This window comes from Cydia fagiglandana, chromosome 17 (assembly GCF_963556715.1).
Source record: "Cydia fagiglandana chromosome 17, ilCydFagi1.1, whole genome shotgun sequence".
Lineage (NCBI taxonomy): Eukaryota > Metazoa > Arthropoda > Insecta > Lepidoptera > Tortricidae > Cydia > Cydia fagiglandana.
The window spans coordinates 45776-68846 of record NC_085948.1 but is presented as its reverse complement, the minus strand read 5'-3'; the positions used below and the strand labels follow the sequence as shown (position 1 = coordinate 68846).

The window sequence follows — 23071 nt, the reverse complement described above, 5'->3', positions numbered from 1 at the left end:
AAACATCAATTTTAACCTGGCGGTGCCAACTTTTTGAGAAACGACCTTAAATAAGAAGGCATTTTTCGCCCGAGTCTACTATGGTCAAATGGTCTAGTGGCTTTTAGCTACTGAGTATAAGTCTAACAAGTTGAATAGCATGACAGGGTTCAAACCACGAACAAAGACTCATTTCTTTTTGTATTTATTTATTTAATTTGTTTCATCTTTTTGGTAATTTTATATGCCTTATTTTAAAATTTATTTTAAGTAAATGTGTTGTATTTGATTATTTCATGTAGGTATATCATTTCAATAAAATTTTGGAAACTTTTATTTTATACCTGGTCAAGCAAATCTTGTCAGTAAAAAAACCGGGCAAGTGCGAGTCGGACTCGCGCACGAAGGGTTCCGTACCATAATGCAAAAAAAAAAACGGTCACCCATCCAAGTACTGACCACTCCCGACGTTGCTTAACTTTGGTCAAAAATCACGTTTGTTGTATGGGAGCCCCATTTAAATCTTTATTTTATTCTGTTTTTAGTATTTGTTGTTATAGCGGCAACAGAAATACATCATCTGTGAAAATTTCAACTGTCTAGCTATCACGGTTCGTGAGATACAGCCTGGTGACAGACGGACGGACGGACGGACGGACGGACAGCGAAGTCTTAGTAATAGGGTCCCGTTTTACCCTTTGGGTACGGAACCCTAAAAAGGCGCGAAATCCAAATGTTCTATGAACGATATCCCTTCGCGCCTACATTTTTCAAATTTGCCGCCTTTTTCTACTGACAAGATCTGCTTGACCAGCTATACTTCGTCGATAGTTGACTTCTTATGTACCTATTCCGCGATCCTAATTAGCCTCATGCATGACTTTTTTTTAATTATTTTAATCATTATTTATATCCTTTGAAAACCGGAAAATAAAAATACTTTTATAAATCTTCCCATAATATTATTAAAAAATAATTAAAATACTGAAAATATTTTACTCACGTAAGTTTAGTTTCGAAGAATAACATACGCTTAAAATAATTCAAAAGAGAATGCTAAAATTATAAAATAAAAAAAAACTGGCATTGTCGGGGTTTGAACCATGTATCTTAGCTACAATCTGATTTTTTTCAAAATAGAGGCTACGGGTGCCACGAGCACATGACAGTTGATGGTCGAAAACATTAGTTGCTTCTGAATGCCTTGTAATTCTTAATCGTTGCTCAAACAAGAATTTATTATTTAATTTCCAATCTTTTTTCAACAATAAACATTTCTCCGCTGCGCCCTCTAGGTTACTTTACTGTAACATTACGAATCTGCTGACATTTGACACTGACTTTAAGGTGACTTTAAGTACGTAAGTGTGCGTGAATGCAAGAAATTGCAATATTTTGCAGTTGGATTCCGGTAATAACGAAATGAGACAATGTTGAGTTGAACATGTCTCGATTTGGATGTAGTATTTTTTATAGTTTTCGCACATATCAACACATCTTATGAAACTTTGTATTTTGGGAGAAATAGTGAAAATCCACAATTCGTGCACAGTGACGCCATCTTTTGGCTGATAATCGGCATCCCATCCCTAGACATCCACCTTAATGTATTATATAGTCACGACATGAATTAATAAGTCAGTATCTACATTTAGTTACAACAGAAGTATAATTATAAATAATAATGATTGACGTTTAGTCGCATATGGAAAACATACAACTGAAATGCTGTCTCACAGATAACTTCTGAACCCTTAAACAGCTCGCTCCTCTACAGAGCACACCCCACATCGAAATAATCCACGCACACCAAATCGTTCATCTCCAGCAGATTACAGGCCTTTGCACACCGGGTTGCGTGTGCGTGACGTGCGCGTGCGCGTGCGCTAAAATGTTGGTGCCGCACACGCACAAAAAGTTTATAGGACATTTTTGTCTCTAAATATGATCAGGAATACGCTGTCAAAATTATTCGGTTTCCTCGTGTTACACCGTGTATAATAAATGAGTTTGGAATCCTAAGTAAAAACTATGTTATTTCGAATTTTAACAAGCTAATACATGAATGTGCATCATGTAAAAAAATCAATATGACCTTTTTTATTAAGAATTTATTAAGGATTATTTCTTTCATTGACACTTTTTTCCTAAAATATATTCTTTCCTCAAAAAATGTAAAAAACTGTGAACCGGGACATATTTCATGCAAAAAAGGGGGGTTGCGTCAGGGGGAGGGGAAGGGACGCTAGTGTGCGTAAAGCACCATACCCTATGGTATCATACTACATTCATAAAAGGCTGGCTATAATTAGTTTGTCTTCCCCATACATTAGAACACAATTTAACCGAATCAATAGCATGAGAAATGAAACGGATATTTCTTGTTTTCTTTGCATTAGCATTTTTCTCTCGATAATTTAATCAATTTGCAACATAAGTAGAAGAATCCTCATATATCCATAAATATCAAAATATAAAAGGACATACATTTTCAGAAGAATTCCCCGTGCGACGTTGCCAAATGGTTTAAAGTACAACATGCTCGCAACGTTTGGATGTCAATGAGTCGACAATGAAAAATTATATTTCAAATCAATTCAAACTTGATATTTTTGACAGTAATGGGTTACTTAAATAAGAAGGCATTTTTCGCCCGAGTCTACTATGGTCAAATGGTCTAGTGGCTTTTAGCTACTGAGTATAAGTCTAACAAGTTGAATAGCATGACAGGGTTCAAACCACGAACAAAGACTCATTTCTTTTTGTATTTATTTATTTAATTTGTTTCATCTTTTTGGTAATTTTATATGCCTTATTTTAAAATTTATTTTAAGTAAATGTGTTGTATTTGATTATTTCATGTAGGTATATCATTTCAATAAAATTTTGGAAACTTTTATTTTATACCTGGTCAAGCAAATCTTGTCAGTAAAAAAACCGGGCAAGTGCGAGTCGGACTCGCGCACGAAGGGTTCCGTACCATAATGCAAAAAAAAAACGGTCACCCATCCAAGTACTGACCACTCCCGACGTTGCTTAACTTTGGTCAAAAATCACGTTTGTTGTATGGGAGCCCCATTTAAATCTTTATTTTATTCTGTTTTTAGTATTTGTTGTTATAGCGGCAACAGAAATACATCATCTGTGAAAATTTCAACTGTCTAGCTATCACGGTTCGTGAGATACAGCCTGGTGACAGACGGACGGACGGACGGACGGACGGACAGCGAAGTCTTAGTAATAGGGTCCCGTTTTACCCTTTGGGTACGGAACCCTAAAAAGGCGCGAAATCCAAATGTTCTATGAACGATATCCCTTCGCGCCTACATTTTTCAAATTTGCCGCCTTTTTCTACTGACAAGATCTGCTTGACCAGCTATACTTCGTCGATAGTTGACTTCTTATGTACCTATTCCGCGATCCTAATTAGCCTCATGCATGACTTTTTTTTAATTATTTTAATCATTATTTATATCCTTTGAAAACCGGAAAATAAAAATACTTTTATAAATCTTCCCATAATATTATTAAAAAATAATTAAAATACTGAAAATATTTTACTCACGTAAGTTTAGTTTCGAAGAATAACATACGCTTAAAATAATTCAAAAGAGAATGCTAAAATTATAAAATAAAAAAAAACTGGCATTGTCGGGGTTTGAACCATGTATCTTAGCTACAATCTGATTTTTTTCAAAATAGAGGCTACGGGTGCCACGAGCACATGACAGTTGATGGTCGAAAACATTAGTTGCTTCTGAATGCCTTGTAATTCTTAATCGTTGCTCAAACAAGAATTTATTATTTAATTTCCAATCTTTTTTCAACAATAAACATTTCTCCGCTGCGCCCTCTAGGTTACTTTACTGTAACATTACGAATCTGCTGACATTTGACACTGACTTTAAGGTGACTTTAAGTACGTAAGTGTGCGTGAATGCAAGAAATTGCAATATTTTGCAGTTGGATTCCGGTAATAACGAAATGAGACAATGTTGAGTTGAACATGTCTCGATTTGGATGTAGTATTTTTTATAGTTTTCGCACATATCAACACATCTTATGAAACTTTGTATTTTGGGAGAAATAGTGAAAATCCACAATTCGTGCACAGTGACGCCATCTTTTGGCTGATAATCGGCATCCCATCCCTAGACATCCACCGGGGAAACGTCACTGTCATAGTCAACATGTCAACATGGTCAACTCGTACTCGTAACATTTTATTACCGTCTCTGTCACTAAATAAGTGTAAAACAAAGACAGAGTATCATGTTTCGATATGGAAACAAAAGTATCGATAGCGTAATGACGTAAACAGATAACAAAGTTCTACCAAAGCCGCCAAAGCCGGCAAGTTTGACAGTTTACGAGCAATATCCGGAGACACGGGACGTGTCCCTATTTGTCCAGAACGCGCGGCAGCAGTGTGACGTGACGTGGACGCGAAGTGCTAACGATGCTGGTGTTGTTGTGCGCGTGCGCATATCTGGCTGCGGGCGCAGCGGAGCCGGCGCCGGCGCTGCAGGGCGCCTCGCGCTGGTCGGTGGCGTCCAGCGTGCTGCTGAGCGACGCGGCGACCACGGGAGGGGAGCTAGGGTATCGCCTGCAGGCCGCGCTCACGCTGCGCGCGCAGCCGCTGGCACAAGGGCTGTTGCTGCACTTCACGGTACTCCTGCGCATCCTATACTACCGGCTTGTGCATAACTTAAAACTTCTTATATCATACTCATGTGCTCTCTCTTCCCATATTTACATTATGTTATATGATTGATTAATAATTATTAAGTATGTTATGTTCATGAACATAATCATATAATACTTCATAATCAATTGGTCTAAGTTTATAGGTCAAGGTAAAGTAAAAGAGTGTTAAAAGTACAATGTTGCATACTCAGGTTGTTCCGGCGCGCCGTGTGCTTGTTTGCCACCGGCATGGTATAAAAACAAAAAGTTTTGTTGTTGTAAGTTATTACCTTTTTATATACAAGTTTAGGATTAATTAATTAAGTCTGTTTTAAACACAGTCAGTTGAGTCTACAAGGTGAAACTATGCCACACTATACAGAAGAGCACTAAAAAAATATTATCATAATTTCACATATTATAAGAAACCCGCATTTTGCAGCTGGAGTCTCCCCAGCTGATGCTCCGAGGCAAGCACCAGAATGCGGAGTTCCTCCCGAAGCCTTCTATATGGGACTCCATGCCCAGCTCCGAGTTCCTAGCTGTGTGGAGTGAAGGCCACATTACCGAGGCCTTTCTTGACCCATCTGACCCTCCTGATGTGCTGGACTATAAGAAGGCTCTCATCAGTTTGTTCCAGGTTATTAATCAGAATAAATATCTTATTTACAGACTAACACACATACAATAGTAATAATCTTAAAAACCATTAATCATCATTAAATGTTTAGATGATTTAATTTAGTTTTGGTTTAATTAAATATTTAAAATATGGTTTTGATATGCATAATAACTTTAATAACTTAGTTAATGATAAATACACGTAATTATCTTTTGATGTGATAATCACGTAATAATCTTTGTATAATGAGTTTGTGATGATCACAAACAAATATTGCAACAAATGATAAACACATGCAGCAATTAGGTGTGGGTTCAATTAAATATACGAGTAAGATGTCTGAAGTGCATAATAATTTAGTCAGTTGATGATGTAGTAGGATGCAAATAAGAACCTCTATTTCCATCTCTAAATACTGTTTTGAATACAAAGAGATTTTCTTTGGATAATGCTTTATGGTGATTACAAAGTACCATGCCAACAAATACAGCTCCTATGTAAAAGAGATCAGTGGTGAAAAATGTATTGTTTGTTGTTCAGTTCCAAGTAGAGGAGGGTGAGCGCAATGAGACAGACGTGTCGGGCTACTGTCACGTGCACTATGATGCCGTCTCCGAACTGGTCTTCAGGAAAAGCAAGGTTTGTATTTATAAATATGCTGGAATTATATTTTTCGAAGACATAAAATATTTACCTATTATATATTTAATATGTACTTAAATAGATTATTTTTCTTACCTACCACGTTTTTATATGTAAGTGTCCTAAGTAAGAGTCTTAGACACCATTTTCAACTGGTCAAGATAATAAGATTAGCAATTTCTCACATATTAGTGTAGGCCATATATGAATGAGCATACCCAAAAATAATCTAGAAAATCTGACTTATGGGTTTTATACCTAAAGTTAGATTTAAATACCCATCTAGGTACTTTCATGATGTTGTCTCCAGATGCAATGCACGTGGCAAGAAACGGTAGACGAGGACGAGAACGACGGGTGCGCGGAGCGGCGGCGAGTGGTGCGCTACCAACTTTCCTCGGCCGGACTCCTCGACACCATCACCGCCGACGAAGTGCTGCTCCTGCGCGGCACCGACCGCGCACACGCGCTAAAGGTTCATCAATGTTTCTTTTCTTGTGATCATTCGCAGTCATCATCTCGCTGGTTCTAATCATTGTTTTCTAATACACATTCCTGTATATAATTTGAGAGTGTTTTCCTAGGCGCGCGCACTGCACATGCTGGGCCGCGCGGGTGCGCCCGCGCCGGCGCCCGCGTCTCCTGCAGATCTAGCCGCTGCGCGAGGGCGGCTACCCGCCCTGCAGCCCACACCGCTACCGCTCGAACTGAGACCCGAATCCGATGATGAGCCAAAGGTACTTCTCTCTCTTTCACAGGTTTTGTTGGGGTTTTCCAAGGCAAACGGCTATCGGTTCTTCAATCTTTTCTCTCCATTTTTGTTTACTGGATTGTGAACTTATTTTTAGAATGGCTAATAGAAAACCACTTTTTGCCCCAAAATTGTTCAACTTTTATGCCAAATACTTATCTCGAAGACAATGAACTTTGAAGTTAATCTGGGATACTATATAGTTTAAAGCCGTTGTTGTTAATATGATGAGCTACAAAAACATTAGAAAACTAAGGGATTCAGTTCGAAGGTCATTGGGGCATGGGATCCCCTTAACAGACGGACAGAGTTACTTGTGCATTATAAGTATTACATAGTAGTGATATCGATATAACAGATTAGATAAAATAAATCTTTCACACAAGCCAAGCCAAATGAAACCTTATATCGTATATGAAAGACACAAGAACTTTGAGTAACAAAAGCTTTCCCAATTATCTGTACCTACGTAATGTTAATTTAACAGCCCATGTCGTAACGCCACGTCAGCGTCAGCGCGGCGCGTCTGTTAAACCAATGTGTCGCGTCCGTGAACTTAGTTTGTGGAGATAGCGCCGCTTATCTCACGCGCACTGACCCCTGCCCGAGCTGTTGACACAGTTTAGGCACTACTATGTAAACCTTGTCGTTACGGGATAAGGTATATCAATAGTCAGTTAATTTTTGCTGTATCCACGCGGTTGGCGACGGATCGGATATGTATCATTCACACAAGAATACTCAACAGCTACGACCGAAATTACAATGCATTTATATTCCTGCTAGTCATGACTCATGACATTTAGGGTCGCAATTATTGGAGTCAGTCGACCACTCAAGAATATGAAGAACAAATACCTAATACAAGATTTGTATGATGTAAGGTATCAATAGAAATTCAAATGATTTCAAATTATAAGGTACCTTCTTAATTTTTAGACAAATAGCGTCAATTAGAACCAAGAATGTTACGGAAAACGGGCGTTTCCTGCGGACTAGTATACTTTTTCCAATCCTTGCATTTTATAGCTTTTTAAGAAGTAGAAGGCAGCAAGAAAATAAGGCCCATTTACTTGATGGTGTCCACAGCAATGACGCTAACTCTGCTACTAAAAAGGTTTTGAAACCTGCTGCAGTGTTGGAGAATAAACACAACACTTTACAGGTTATGCGCCGGTTTAGCTCTCCATTTCATGTTTAGGTACATTTCAGGTGCATTTGTAATGTAGGTATATTATGCACTATCGGTTGCAACATCACGGCTGTGTTAAGTATTTATACCTAGTTTACGAGTTATATCGCTTCATCTGGCCGACTCCACTTGTAAACGGATGTCGTGAGTGTCATTACTACTGTTTTGATATGGCTATTGTTCTATAGATTTATCCTAGGTACACACATATTTTATTGTTAATTTTTATTTCTCTTTATTGAGCCTTTATACGGCAGAGGGAATATATTTTCCATATGATTTTGAACTTTGTGTCAAAGTGATAGGGTTAAATTTTACATAAATTCTGACATCCTTAAGCCTTATAATTTAACGGTTAATCCTGCAATTAAGCTTTTTTATTGCGTTCGCTCTTGGAACCTAATCCCAAAAATTGCGCAGGCCTTGGGTACAAAAGTGACTGCCATCCATCTGACCTTCCAACCCAGAGAGTCCTAAGCCATTTACTAACTGAGAACGAGGCCTTTTAGGGGATAATTTGGTTGGTTACAAGAAACTCTTTAAACTCTCGCGTTTTGTACACATATTCAATTACACAAACGGGTCTACCGCGATATAATTTCATTCTTTTTACCTTTAATTCCGACGTTTCAGCTGAGTTGCACCAGCTGTGGTCACGCAAAGACCACAGCTGTCTTTCCGTGACCACAAACTCATTCGTACAAGTCGGGGTACCTACGATACTTATAATATTGACGTCAACATATTTTTATGAGCTCTGGCAACCAATCGTTGCTGCTAAGTAGCTATTTTTCCACAACCAACCACACCCACAAGTCCAGAGATGTGAAAAATACTTTATAAAAAGTATTTAAATACAAAATACAAACACTTCCTTGATAATACTATTTCAAATGCAAAATACAAAATAGTTTTTGAATTTGTATTTAAATACAAAATACGAAATAGGTATTTTCAAAATACTTTTTAAAAATACAAATACTTTGCGATAAAAGGTACTCTGAGTAGTGAATACCTAGTCTGAATTAAAAAGTATTACTCGGAATTTCCGAGTTGAAAAGACTCTCTTTATTCTTTGAAATCAATCCTCTATCTAAAGTGCCTAGTTGTTTGCTCATATTAACCGGTAGGATGTAGGTATGGATGACGGTTTTTAACAGCCAACTTTTAAAGCATTAGTAATGTTTTACAGCTAGTATTATGCCTCTCGTTAGTGTAATGAAAACGTCTCGTTTGTGTTTCACCAGGGCAGAAAAGTTTGTTCTCCTCTCGTGCCTTGAAACCCTCGCAACACTCAAGATTCCACTTTTTTAACCACTCGGTACGCTTGTGGTCATGTGCGACGTTACTAAACAGATTCAACAGTTCCATGTTAAAAGAATGAGAGAGTTGCCAGGATTGTAACATCAGAAGAGATTGTAACTCCTACCTACATTACCTACCTACTATACCTCGTTTTTTTTAGCATTAGAAATTAGGTAAACAATCGTGATGTGTCTTTTAAATTGACAAAAACATTAAAAAAAAAGTTACGGCAAATATGTAACAATTATGAATCTAATACGATCATTTATATTCTTTTGCTTTCATAAGTAATAGTTTTTGATTTTTAAAAAGCGTTTTTCAATTAAAAGACATGTCAAGATCGCTTACCTTCTTTCAAGTTCTTTCTAATGCTAAAAAAAACGAACTATACGAGTATAAAGTATTTTGTATTTTGAAAATAGAAAATAGGTCCCAAAAACTATTTCAAATAAAATACAAAATAGTTTTCTTCAAAAGGTATTTAAATACAAAATAGGTATTTTGCATTTTAAATACAAGTATTTCAAATAAGTCACATCCTCACAACACCCACAACCCACAACCTCAACCTCAACATGTCTCTGCCCACAACCTCATGATTAGTAATTGCGAAGGAGTCCCTGTCCTCGGCACTGTCAGCGCACCGCGCGGCCGTCGAGGAAGCGCGCGCCGGCAGCGCGGAGGCGGCCGCGGCCACGCTGGCGTTGCTGCCCGCCATACGTGCCGCCACGGCTAAAGAGCTGACAGCTCTGCTCGACCATCCCGATACTGACGAGTTGTAAGTGTTTATGACCCTCAGTTGCTGTTGTTGCCCGGATTGAGGACAGCTTCAACTAAGGAGCCGACAACTTTGCTCGACCATCCCAAAGCTTAAATATGCTAAAATTAAAGGGTCTCATTAGATTGCACTTTCGCAAAAGAAAATACTAGTCTCGAAATGAATCACTAAAACGTAACTACTTTTATCTAAGTATACTTATTTTGTTTTTGAACTGTTACAATTTCCTAAAGTAACAGGTTATTTGACGATAGTATTTTTTTTATAATCCAGTAAGAAATGTTTTTTAACGATACAGTTATTTTACGTTTTCAGAGAAGGCCTAGTCCGCGTACTCGGCCTGTCGGGGTCACGCGGCGCACATTTGGCTGCGCGTGAGACGCTACAACTGCAGGCTAAAGAACCGCCACGAGAACACCTCGGCAGGGAATATCTCGCCGCACTGGCTATAGCGCCGCAGGTGGAGGAGGTACGTCGGGGGAGCGGGAGGGGGGGAGGGGACGCTACAACTGCAACCTAAGTGACTGTCGCGAGAATATCTCGACCAAACTGTATTTTAATCGTGTGTTTATAAATTGTGATTCCTTGAAAGTATCGGTCGTATGTTACTCTGTTAAGTTCGTGGTCCGCGACGCGATGAAGCTCGGCGCCACGGGCGGCGCGCTGGCCCCCGCGGCGGCGCTGGCGGCGGCGGCGGCGGCGCGCCAAGCGCCCCACCCCGCCAGGGGGGCGCTCGCTACCGAGGTCAAGAACTCGCTCACGAGAACACTCTCCAAGTGCAAGGTACGTATTACATACAGTACCTAATGCACTCGTTACGATATTAATTGGGGTTGTTTGTGATGTAAAGTTTAGATATTGTTGAACAACTTGGCCGCTTCGATATATCTGTACGATTATACCGATTGATTCTTAAAAACTTTTAACACGGAACATGAGTACGAAAGCTAAAAGGCGGGCGTTTACTCAAACGTTCTCTACGTCGGAAATGCGTGAAGGTGAGTGCACAAAAAAATTGAAAACTACTTACGACAAGCGATTTCCGGAGTGACCTAATGCGACGATCATACGCGATATTTTAGTAAGGCTAGAGAACGATTGATTTTGCGTATAGATAAAAGATAAAAAATTGTTTATTGAAGTAGGCATATTACAATGCGCTTATGAACGTCAAATAAACCTTTACCGGCTCCAACCGTACACCTCTGCCCCGAGAAGATTTAAATCCCCCCTCAATTGGAGGAGGGTATCCCAATATATTATGGGACCGGCAACAAACTCGACGGGACACATCTTTTCAAAACATTATTACATCTTATAATTAACATGCATTACGAGTAATTAAGAAAAATACAATTTAAATTACTATAGAATTCATGCAATTATACTCAGTGAGTACATAACTTTATACAAATACGTAGCTCTTTCAGAAAACATATCAAATTCTTACAAAAGGAAAAGAAATAAAATCAATAAAAGAAATGAGAATACATATTATATGAATCTGACTGATTGTTATGAGATGCTTTCATACAATTTGAAGTGCTTTTTACCTGAGCTGAGTCACCTTTAACTCTACACATAATACAATGCTTTTAATTGCTACTTGTCGTTATTACAGTTTCTGTAGTTTCTATATTATTGCTACAAGCGGAAAAAATCTGTGATTGGTCGACAGGAGGACGCATGCTCCGCGGCGCGGATCCTCGCTCTCGGACAGCTCCGGAGGCCCGAGCTGGTCGAGCTGTTGCTGGAGCACGCCGAGACAGGCGCACGCGCGACCGCGCTCGCCGCCATCGCTGCACTGCGGGCTGTGGCTAAAGAGGTACCTTAGAGACGCTACTATAATACAATAGCACTATGGGCCGAGTCTAAGGTCAGGATTGCCGAGTTGTTAGAACACGCAGACACCGGCGCGGGCGCAACACCCCTCGCCGCTATCGCTGCACTACGGGCTAAGTCTAACTAAATTAAAACAGCTGAACATAGCGGACCTTGATACCCGAGGTGACGCATATCTCGGCTACGGTCAATTTAACCCTTTGCTCACTAACCATAGGATAGGAGACATTCCGTATATCGTAAATAAGAAAGACCGCAGGAGGCCACTCAGTACAAGAGTAACAGTCCTTAGGTCACATAGATTGTAAGTTAGTTTTAAGTAGTTATTAAGAACACAACAAAGAACGTTCAATGATAGTTGTCCTTATATAAAGTAACTAACATAAATCAAATACACCACACTTGCACTGATCTCACCTAGACTTAAGCGAGCATACACCCCTGAGACTCGAACGGGAGCAGGGACACAAAATGTAACCGACAACTATGAAAACAAATCAATTTTGATTCTAACTAAATAGGTTACTCATGTCATACCATTGTCGACACTGGCAAGGGCCACTTCCAGGGTTAGCCACTAACCGGAGTTACCAGTACAATGTAACCCTGGGTTAACAGTTAACTCTGACTTCCGAGTTAGTGGCTAACCCTGCATGGTGCAAGTGGCCCTAACTGAATTGGTAAACCTCATCGCAAAGACATGATCCAGATTAATTATACCTACTTTTAGTCTTACAAAAGTACCTACAAAAAAAAGTCTAATAACACTTTAATTTATTACAAGAGATCGACCCTTTGCATCTACATCATTAAAATCTGCTGCCTTTTTCTGTTGACAATTTGTTTCGCTAGACTATAAGCCAGTTGCACCAACCACATTTGACAGACTGATCAACGTCAGCCGGCGCGCCCCGGCGCCTTACTATGAAACTTTCCATACATAAAAATTTAGCGAACTCTTTAACGATACGAACAGTTTGGTGCAACCGACCCTATGAGATGTAATGTCAGCAGGGCTACTACGGCGTGCAGCGCCGCCGGCTGGAGGCCGTGGCGCTGGGGCTCGGCGGCCCGCGGCCGCTGGCCGTGCGCGCCGCCGCGCTCGAGCTGGTGCTGTTCTCCGCGGCCGAGCGCCCGCTCTCCCTGCGTACGTACCCTCTATTCACAGTCTGACCGACCTAACTCTGCGCCCGCTTTGCAGTATTCACTGCACTAACTTCAAAGTTTCAAAGGAATTTATTGTTTATCCCCTCGTATGCTTAAAATCTCTCGTCTTCAATTATAAACTTGACAGGCCGTATATATACGAGGGGTTAGTGCATTAGGCATTGCCACATCGTTTTGCTTGCCAACTCTCACTTGTTTCTCTCTAGAACGTGAATTTTGAATGAACTTACCGCTCGAGGGGATTCCTATGCGTTATAAAAGCGAGTTTGAGAGTTCTTAAAATGTCATTTTAGTCTCATTCTGAAAAAAAAAACAAATAACAAGCCCAACGTTCAAGTTCAAATTAACAGTGGAAAAATTAAACTTGTCATTTAACTTGAGTACCATGGTCGAATTACAGTGGGAGTAACGCGGGGGCTCCGCGAACACGGGCCGCGCGAGCTGCGGCGGCTCTGCTGGCTGCGGCTGCTGCAGCTGGCCGAGACCCGCGCCGAGCTGGCGATGCTGCTGCCCTCGCTGGACCCCAGGCCTAGAGACTGGTTCCGGAGGGCGCACGATGGTAGGTTACTACTGCATGGTAGCAGGTACTGACTGCGGCGGCTCTGCTGGCTGCGGCTGCTGCAGCTGGCCGAGACCCGCGCCGAGCTGGCGATGCTGCTGCCCTCGCTGGACCCCAGGCCTAGAGACTGGTTCCGGAGGGCGCACGATGGTACGCTACAAGATCAATACTCCATAGTGCGGATATAATTTTAGTGTCAATGTGCCCACGACATGTTTGTCACACCGATGTTTCATACGGTAATCAAATCAATCGCTGTGTGTCTTGAAAATACTTAGACGTAATCATGGCAACGAATTCCAAGGAAAAGTTGTTAGCCCAAACAAATCGTTGCAAATCGGACTGGATTCTGTCGCCGCTGCGGGGTGAGGTAATTCCTTTCGGAGCGGGGCGGGGCGAGGCATCCTGTATGAAAAACATACTGAAATAGTGTTACTTATATTCTGACACAGGCACGTCGTCGGTGCTGCAGCGTGCAGCGCACTGGGCGCGGCTGGACTCCTCGCAGCTGGCCAGCGCGGGCGTGCTCAGCCGAGGCAAGGTGGAGCTGGCAGCACACACACCGCTCGAACAACTACATCTGCTCACCGTCAGTAACACACACCTCTAATACTTTACATCATCCTCTAGTTAACCGCAAATTAAATAAAACATGCGACGACATGTTTTCGTTTGTCGAAATAAAGATCCTAAAATTAATTTACTAGCATTCCTTGCCGGAGTCCGCACAGAATCCGCTCGACTTTGCGGACACCGTTGTGACTCTGAACACGTTTAGTCCGCTTTGCTCACTTTTATTTATTTAGACGAAGCATTTCTTTGAAGTTTGCCATTGCGAGTTAAACGAAATCCTTACGGAGCCGTCTTTAGTAAGTACTTAATAGTGTAAATTATAAATTACCTCACTCGTTTGAGAATATGTGTGTCCGTTTGTCTGCAGGTGGAGATATGGACGCGCGGCATGGAGTCATTCGCGACGCCTCCAGTGATACCCGCCGCGGCGAGAGAGGCGGAGGACGAACTAAAACCGGAGGAGGAGGAAGCCGTCGAGGGGGGGCTAGCGCTCACCGTAGGGGGGGTCAGGAGGCCTGACGTCACGCTCTTCAACGGACAGGTACACACAATAGACACACAACGATCCGACGAAGCTTTGCAGGGGAGGGGAGAAGGTGCGAGCGCGCGCTTCTATGCTTTCCGTTTCTATATACGTACCCACCGTAGCACATTTCAATAATTGAAATAGAACGGAGTGTCGTAACACCAATGACCGGGTGTAAGGTCTCAAGTGTTCGTGTATGATTTACCCATTTATAATTAATATGTATGTCGGATACCGATGGTCCTAAAGGCGGTGGGCGCGTGGGGGCAGCACCTAGATGTATTACTTCACAGCTAAACCAGTATGCTACCAGTGCATGAAATAAACACTCGGACTCGTTAACCATACTAGTGCCTACTATATTTCAGGACTAAATGTTTAAAAGAAGTAATTGCTATTTTTTTACTTCATAGGATTTGAAAATGAAAAGATCACATAAAACCGTTAAAATCTTTATTCAAGTCAAACTAGGCCGGCTACAATCCTAGACATATGGCCTAAGAAGATTTAGCCCTATATGGGACCGGCAACAAACTCAGAGGGACAAATCTTTTCAAAACAAGTTAAAACAACACATAACACATCCTTTCTTTATTTCACAAAAGTAAGCTTCTAATGAAACATAAGAAATCAAAATAACACTTGAAATAAAACACTTAGCTAAATGGTTAAAGAACGCTAGATTCTATAAGCTATCAGAATAATCCTTCAGGAACGTAGCGAGTTAGGCACGAGGTTGGCTAACGAGTACGTCCGATCTCTAGCGCGGTCCGATCAAGAAGAACTACCAGCGGCGGAGCCACACTGCTCCCGCCTCAAGTCAAGTTGGCAAACCTGCTCGACCAGTCTACCAACATACCGACAAAAATACCAACTCGTGCCTACGCTCACTCAAGAGAAATCTCTCGACGTTCCAAAGCCTTCTACCTGTCATTTTAGTTCAACAACACGCCAATAGATGGCGTTACTCTCTATGCAACTTTATTTCAACAATGCGCCAATAGACGGCGTTACTCTCTACGCAACTTTATTTATTACGTTACAACCAAATAATACGTAGCTCAACATTGCTAATCGATCTAAAATAATGAACTATAACGCTGCAATACGTCTTTCTGGTGTCAGGCTCCGACATGTATAAGTTTGTTCGTGTGGTGGTCCAGGGCGAGCTGCTGGGCCACATCTGGTCGGGCGCGGGCTCGGCGCCGACGCCGGTGCTGCGCGCCGTGCTGCCGCGCGCGCACGCCGCGCGCCGCTACGCGCTGCAGGCCGGCGCCGTGCTGCGCGCCACGGGGCGGCGGGCGCTGGCGCTGGCGCAGGACGCGCAGGTAACGGGCTCGGCGCCCACGCCGGTGCTGCGCGCCGTGCTGCCGCGCGCGCACGCCGCGCGCCGCTACGCGCTGCAGGCCGGCGCCGTGCTGCGCGCCACGGGGCGGCGGGCGCTGGCGCTGGCGCAGGACGCGCAGGTAACGGGCTCGGCGCCCACGCCGGTGCTGCGCGCCGTGCTGCCGCGCGCGCACGCCGCGCGCCGCTACGCGCTGCAGGCCGGCGCCGTGCTGCGCGCCACGGGGCGGCGGGCGCTGGCGCTGGCGCAGGACGCGCAGGTAACGGTGCCGCCCGAGTATAGCAGCCGCATAATGAACTACGAATACGCTCGAAGCTGGAATATAAAAGCTGCATAAGTGCTGTATGAGCGTCTTTTCGGCTTTTATAACTCTTAAATGGACACAGATTTAGGCAGCCTCGAGTTCACTTAGCCGCTTAAGAGCATTGTGGCGGCGATTTAACGGAATTATAAGGGGTAACGGGAGTTATGAGAGGTGTATATTGACCGGGTGAGAGACCTCCGGTTACCCTTTATTCGGTTAATATGTCACATGTGCGCCCTAATACCGGGAAAGATTGACGTTGGGCTGAATAAAAGATAATTATTAAATATTAACATACTTTTACACCTCTGCCTTAAAAAACAGCTAGATATTATTTAGTTTAGTGACGACGACGCAGAGGTGAACATATTTATATTGAAGCAAAAACGTTTAGCGCAACGACACCATAAGTCATTTTGTTAAAGTGTTTAGTTAAATGTTAGTACTTGATCTTTTTTATATTAATGCGAGAAAGATGTTTGGGAATGCAAGTTTATTGACATTATATATATATATATACATTATCTAAAAAAAATTCAGTGCGCCACGAAAATAATCAGGATTTATTTAAATTAATGATATAAATAAGCTATGTGTAAAAACTATTTCATACGTTATAGGAAGTACTAAACTAATGATTTAGGTTAAGAACTCATGCACAAAATCTTATTGTTACCCTTAAAAGTCTCTGCCGAGCATCTTTTTTTAGAAGTCGTATTACATCATTCCAAAGTTCTTCTAGGCGTTTTTTACAGCCCTTCCTCCAGCATAAATTATTTCAATGCTCTGTATGATATATTAGTTGATATAACCCCCCAGTTTGACCATAGTATTCTCATGGGCGATTTCAACACCTGCCTCCTAAAAAATGATCTTCGCTCCTCTAAGCTTTATTCTCTTGCTACGTCCTTAAACCTAAGCGTCTTACCCCTCACAGCTACTCACTTCCCGCATAACGGTCCTCCTTCTTTATTAGACCTCATTATCACCTCTTCTCCAGACTTAGTTTCCTTTCATGGGCAGTTTAATGCTGCTGGCTTCTCCAACCATGATTTAATATACGCTGCTTTTAAAATCCGTCCTCCAAAACGTAGGCACAAAATTATAATGCGGCGAAACCTGCGGGACTTAGATTTACAAGCCTTTTATGCCGACTTATCTAATGCGGATTGGCAAGGGTTGGAGAGTCTTGCAGATATCGACATGAGGGTAAGGGCTTTCAATGATATACTGCTTGCGATTTTTGACAAACACGCGCCCTTGAAACCTACACGCGTCAAACACCTTCCTGCGCCGTGGCTCACGCCGGATATTAAGACGCAGATGGCCAAGCGTGATCGAGCTCGCGTAAAATTTCGACAAAGCCCTTCAGATAGTAATCGTCAGAAGTATCTATCGTTACGTAACCGCTGCAATAAGGTCTGCAGGGAGTCAAAACGTCGATACATCCACAGTTCCATTGATGAATGTCCCCCCGCTAAATTATGGAAGTTCTTAAAATCACTCGGGGTGGGCAAATCTCAATCTAGTTCATCCAGTATCCTCGATATAAATGGCATTAACCAATACTTCAGTACTTCACCAGTTACTCTGGACCGTTCCCTTAAACATTCTACCTTGTCACTTCTTGCAGCTTCTACAACCAACGCCAGCGTAGATCCTTTTGAACTCGGCTGTATTTCTGCACAAGAGACCCAAGCAATCCTCAAAACTATTAAAACGAAAGCCGTCGGTGACGATAACCTTAGTGTAGATATGCTCATGCTCGTGGCGGATTTTATTTCTCCTATCATCTCTAACATTATTAATTTCTCCCTTTCCAGTGGCACGTTTCCGGCATCCTGGAAGTATGCACATGTCATTCCTCTCCCAAAAACCTCCAATCCTGCATCTTTCTCCCAATATCGTCCTATCTCCATTCTTCCTATACTATCAAAAATTATTGAACATTTCGTTAACCGTCGCCTGCAATCCCATCTTAATAAAAATTCATTGTTTAACCCTCTCCAATCTGGGTTTCGCCCCGGGCATAGCACAGTCACCGCTTTGGTTAAAGTTACCGACGACATTCGTTTTAATATAGAGTGCAAAAAGCTAACTGTCCTTGTTCTTCTTGATTTTAGTAGTGCCTTCGACACTGTAGACTTTGACATCCTTCTAGGCACACTCAGCACTCTAAAAATCTCACAAACTTCCCTCTCGTGGTTTCATAGCTACCTTTCTGGCAGACGCCAGCGGGTCAGAGTAGATGACAAGCTGTCCGACTGGTGTGAGCTCACCGCTGGCGTCCCGCAAGGAGGAGTGCTTTCTCCCCTTCTTTTCTCTATTTTTATTAATGGCATCACCGAAGCACTTACATCATCATACCATCTTTACGCAGACGATCTTCAGATTTATGCAGCGGCCAGTATAGATGATCTTCCTTCATTGATTACTCAAATCAACCTTGATTTGAAATCCATACGGGACTGGGCGTGCAAATTTGGTTTGAAAATCAATGCTAGGAAGTCGCAGGCGATTATTATTGGTAGTCCTTATTATGTAAGCAAGCTTTCGGACATGGCGGTACCCGACATTTTGTTTGATGGGACTAATATCCCTCTCTCCTCTACTGTCCGAAATTTGGGTATCACCATGGATCAGACGCTTTCTTGGTCTCCCCATGTTGCTGAGGTGAGTAAAAAAGTTTTTGGATCCCTCCACTCTCTTCGACGGCTGCAGAATTTTCTCCCACTTCATACTAAACTGACTCTTGCCCGTTCGCTCTTGCTCCCTCTGCTAGACTATGGTGACGTTGCGTATCTGGACCTTAATGAGGAATTGCTGGATAAACTTGAGCGTTTACAAAATGTTTGCATCAAGTATATATTTGGCCTCCGTAAATATGATCACGTCTCCAACTTTCGCTCCCAGCTCGAATGGTTACCGATCCGCCGACGCAGAGATGTGCATGTCGTGTCGTTGCTGTTCAATATACTCTTCAACCCCCGTTCCCCATCTTACCTAACGGAAAGATTTAGCTATCTGGCTGAAGGAAGTGATCACCGTTTACGATCTAGCTGTAATCTCACGCTTACTATTCCGCCTAATAAGACGCGAACATATGCAAATTCTTTTACGGTGCGCGCTGTGAAGTTGTGGAACGAGTTGCCCCTGTCGCTCAGGCGGTCCCAGTCTGTGGCGTCACTCAAGGCTAATCTGAAGAAGCTTTGGCTTTCCAATCAGCGTGATCTGGTTAAGTACTAACCTTTATTTCTACTTTAAACTTGTATATATATATATATATATATTGTATTGTATTGTATGTATGCTAGTATGTATTTTATGTATTTTATTCGATAATATTATTTATGTATTTTATGAGTTGACAATACGTTAGTTTACTTTTTCTAAATATTACTGTACATCCCGTAAGTTTGTCTATCTGACCTGACTGGAGTTTTCCTCTCATCTAATCGAAGGTTAGCTGGAAGAGATCCCTTATAGGGATAAGTTCGCCTTTGTACTTCCATTACTGTAATTTATTTTTGTAAACCTGTGTTGTGTACAATAAAGTGATTACTACTACTACTACTACTACTACTACTACTACTACTACTACTACTACTAAAAGTTAGAAAAGTAATTTCAATTTTGTAGGTTATATACAATAAAATGGCGGTCAATGTTAAAAAGCAACGTGAACCGTTAAAATTCTAATATGCAGCATACGACTGTTATATATCTGATAAAGATACTTAAGTGAACCACTATAAAGTCCAAGTCGTTCTTTCGATACACTAGTGAACCTCTAAACAGTTATAAGGCATCTTGTGAACGTTTAAATAGCCGCTATACACACAGTCTCAATGGTAGTTTAATAGGCTGCTTAGCGGTAAACATGTTCAGCGCTAAGCCGAATTATGCGCCACATGTGTTCGATTATACGTCTATTGGTTTCATAATAGTTCACTCGCTCTCCCTTATAATAAGTCAGCGAAATAAAAGCTGCTTTAACGGTAAACATGTTCAGTGATAAGCAGTATTATGCGCCCCATGTGTTCCATTAAACGTCTATTGGCTTCATATTAGTTCACTCGTGCTCCCTTAAAAGTCAGTGTAATAAAAGCTGCTTAGCGGTAAACATGTTCAGCGATAAGTTGTATTATGCGCCACGTATGTTCCATTATACGTCTATTGGCTTCATAATAGTTCATTTGTGCTTCCTTAAAAAGTCAGCGTAATAAAAGCTGCATAGCGGTAAAAACGTTCAGCGATAAGCTGTATTATGCGCCACAGGTGTTCCATTATGCGTCTATTATCTTCATAACAGTTCACTCGTGCTCCCTTAAAAGTCAGCGTAATAAAAGTTGCTTAGCGGTAAACATGTTAACCGTCAAGCTGTATTATGTGCCACATATGTTCCATTATACGTCTATTAGCTTCATAATAGTTCACTTGTGATTAGTTATAGAGCTATCTGTGCTACTTGGGTGGCCACGTCGGGCACGAGTGCCTCCCCCCCTCCCCCGCGCCGCGTCACCCACCGCTACGCCTCATACGTAATATTGTTTTAAACAAGTTGTGAGCATGTTGTTGATGATTTCAGGCGCAAGTGTCCCTCTGGGGTCGCACGGCGCGCGCGGGGCTGGCGCTGCGCGGGGCCGGCGTCGAGACCTGGACCCTGCGCCTGCGCACCAAGTGGGGCGACGTCACGGCGCGAGCGCACGCGGAGATAGAACCGGAGCTCACTATCGCAGCGGCGCTAGATTTCTACGATAAGCCACAGTTGTGCGTGCATACCGCAGTTCCTGACTACACCTACAGGTATTTAAAAACGAACATTTTACTATTCGAAATTTGCCTGTCGCATCACGGAGACGCATTTGTAATGCACGGGGTATGTTACATAACTGATATGCGACGTTAATGTTTCAGCCGCAACGTGACGCTGGAGTCCGTGCTGGGCGCCGGTCTGCTGCGCGTGCGCCGCGCGCGGGTGACGTCACGCCGCGCGCCGGGCCGCACGCTCGCGCTCGGCGCGCCCAACGACGCCGCCTGCGCCGCGCTCGGCGCCGACCACCGCGAATAAACGTGCTACTGACGTGACCTCTATTCAAATCTATATTCTAGGACCTAGGTGATGTCCCTCCGCTTCCTAGCTCTAGGTGCGCCTAATAATGCAGGTCGGCGCCGGGAACTGGTGTGGGTCGCGTCCCTGGCTCTCGGCGCTCCTAATGAAATGGCGTTCTACTCGCGTAACGTCACGAAATGAGTGACGTCACCGCCTGTCACGGGCCGCACTTGGCGCTCAGCGCGCTGACGTTCGTGACTGATGTGAGCGTCAGTCGTAGTTGACGTCGCGTCGGAGCCCGTCCCGGCCCGACTTACTCCATATATCATACAAGAATAAATCAAAATGACTGACAATATTTATACTAAATCGCGTTCCTCTATATCAGTAAATGGCTGTCGCTGGATGGTGTCGCTAACGGCTTTTTCAGTTCCATCCATCTTGTTATGCGCTTAATCCTCTTGTCGGCCCATCTAGAGACCTGCGTCGGTGACGCCATTTAACAATAGACTAAATAAACTTTCCAATTTGGACACGACTTATTAGAGTTATTGTTAATTCTCTCCAAAATAATTTAAACCAAAGCTTATGAATATAATATTGGGTATATTTGACACTTTAAGTGTAAATGTATTGAGTTCTAAATTGAGCAGCTTTATGAACTATCAAAGAAAATAATATAAGACTGCTGATCTATCTGAAAATTTAGTTTTGAACAAACCTGGGGATCTAGCCAACATGACAATCGTACACCGATAAATGCCAAACAAAGAAAACATGTGAGATGACAGATGCTATGCAAAATTACATGATTCATTACCTATTTATTGTACCTATTGTAGTTTCGTTTGGTGTCCTGTATCCACCCATTGTTATCTTGGCTAATCCCCTGGATAAATAAAATAATTGGCGTTTTCAGGCAGTTAGAGTTATGTTTTAAACGAAATATTTTTTCAAATTATAAGTAAGACCCCAATCGCAAATTATCTGTGTCACCTAGGTATTTTGTGGTGGTTGCTGAATGCTGATGCATGAATACTTGAATAGCATAAGGTGGCCATTATTTTCTAGTGATTCAAATAAAATATTACTTTTAAATGGTTAAAAACGCTTATAACAATACAAAACTATTACATTCTAATAAATCTACAATATCTTTTCTACTTCTACACTTGTTATTTTATATTTTTAAGTATTTTTACTTTACTGTACACTGAGCTATCATAACATTAAAATATATTTATAACACCTTTATATGTTGTATGTGTAGTTTAACATGTTTGAATGTTCTGAGATGTAATTTTCAGCGCTAATCAATGATTCCTGATGTGATCGCAGGTGCCTTGTTGTATGTACATTTATTATGTGTAAGTGTTCTTCTGTTTATAGTCTACATTATTTTTCAATCGTATACTTTTTACTAAATCTTGTATTTTATAAATTTTATTCGAGTCTCAAATTAATTGTAAGTTTACTGAATGTTGTTGTAAGCTCTCTATTTAAGAAAAGAATCAATAAATAATTATAATTTTAAATTTAAATTGTTTTTCTTTAATATGTAGGTAGTTGATAAGCCAAACAATTTTGTGTTATAAAATTACTAATATTTCTTTTACCAAAAATATTTTTTTATCAAAAAAAAAAAATGCCGGGTTAGTATTGCCGATTTCGTTGAAAACAAAATTGCCTAAAATGTGACGTCACACCAGGTGGGGAGGGATTTGCAAAATGTGACCAAGTGTGACAA

At 41.8% G+C, this 23071-nt stretch overlaps 1 protein-coding gene across 1 annotated transcript; it reads left to right on the top strand.

The window, feature by feature from the left end:
* Positions 1-4351: 4351 nt before the first annotated feature.
* On the top strand, positions 4352-22865 carry LOC134672846 (microsomal triacylglycerol transfer protein-like). The gene is made up of 17 exons (XM_063530799.1): positions 4352-4648; positions 5108-5305; positions 5828-5926; positions 6240-6404; positions 6514-6666; positions 9792-9955; positions 10271-10424; positions 10574-10738; positions 11634-11780; positions 12812-12944; positions 13365-13523; positions 13557-13673; positions 13976-14112; positions 14464-14637; positions 15786-16226; positions 20860-21077; positions 21189-22865. The coding sequence occupies exons 1-17, from the start codon at positions 4439-4441 to the stop codon at positions 21340-21342; spliced, it is 2988 nt and encodes a 995-aa protein (XP_063386869.1). The 5' UTR covers positions 4352-4438; the 3' UTR covers positions 21343-22865.
* Positions 22866-23071: the final 206 nt, after the last annotated feature.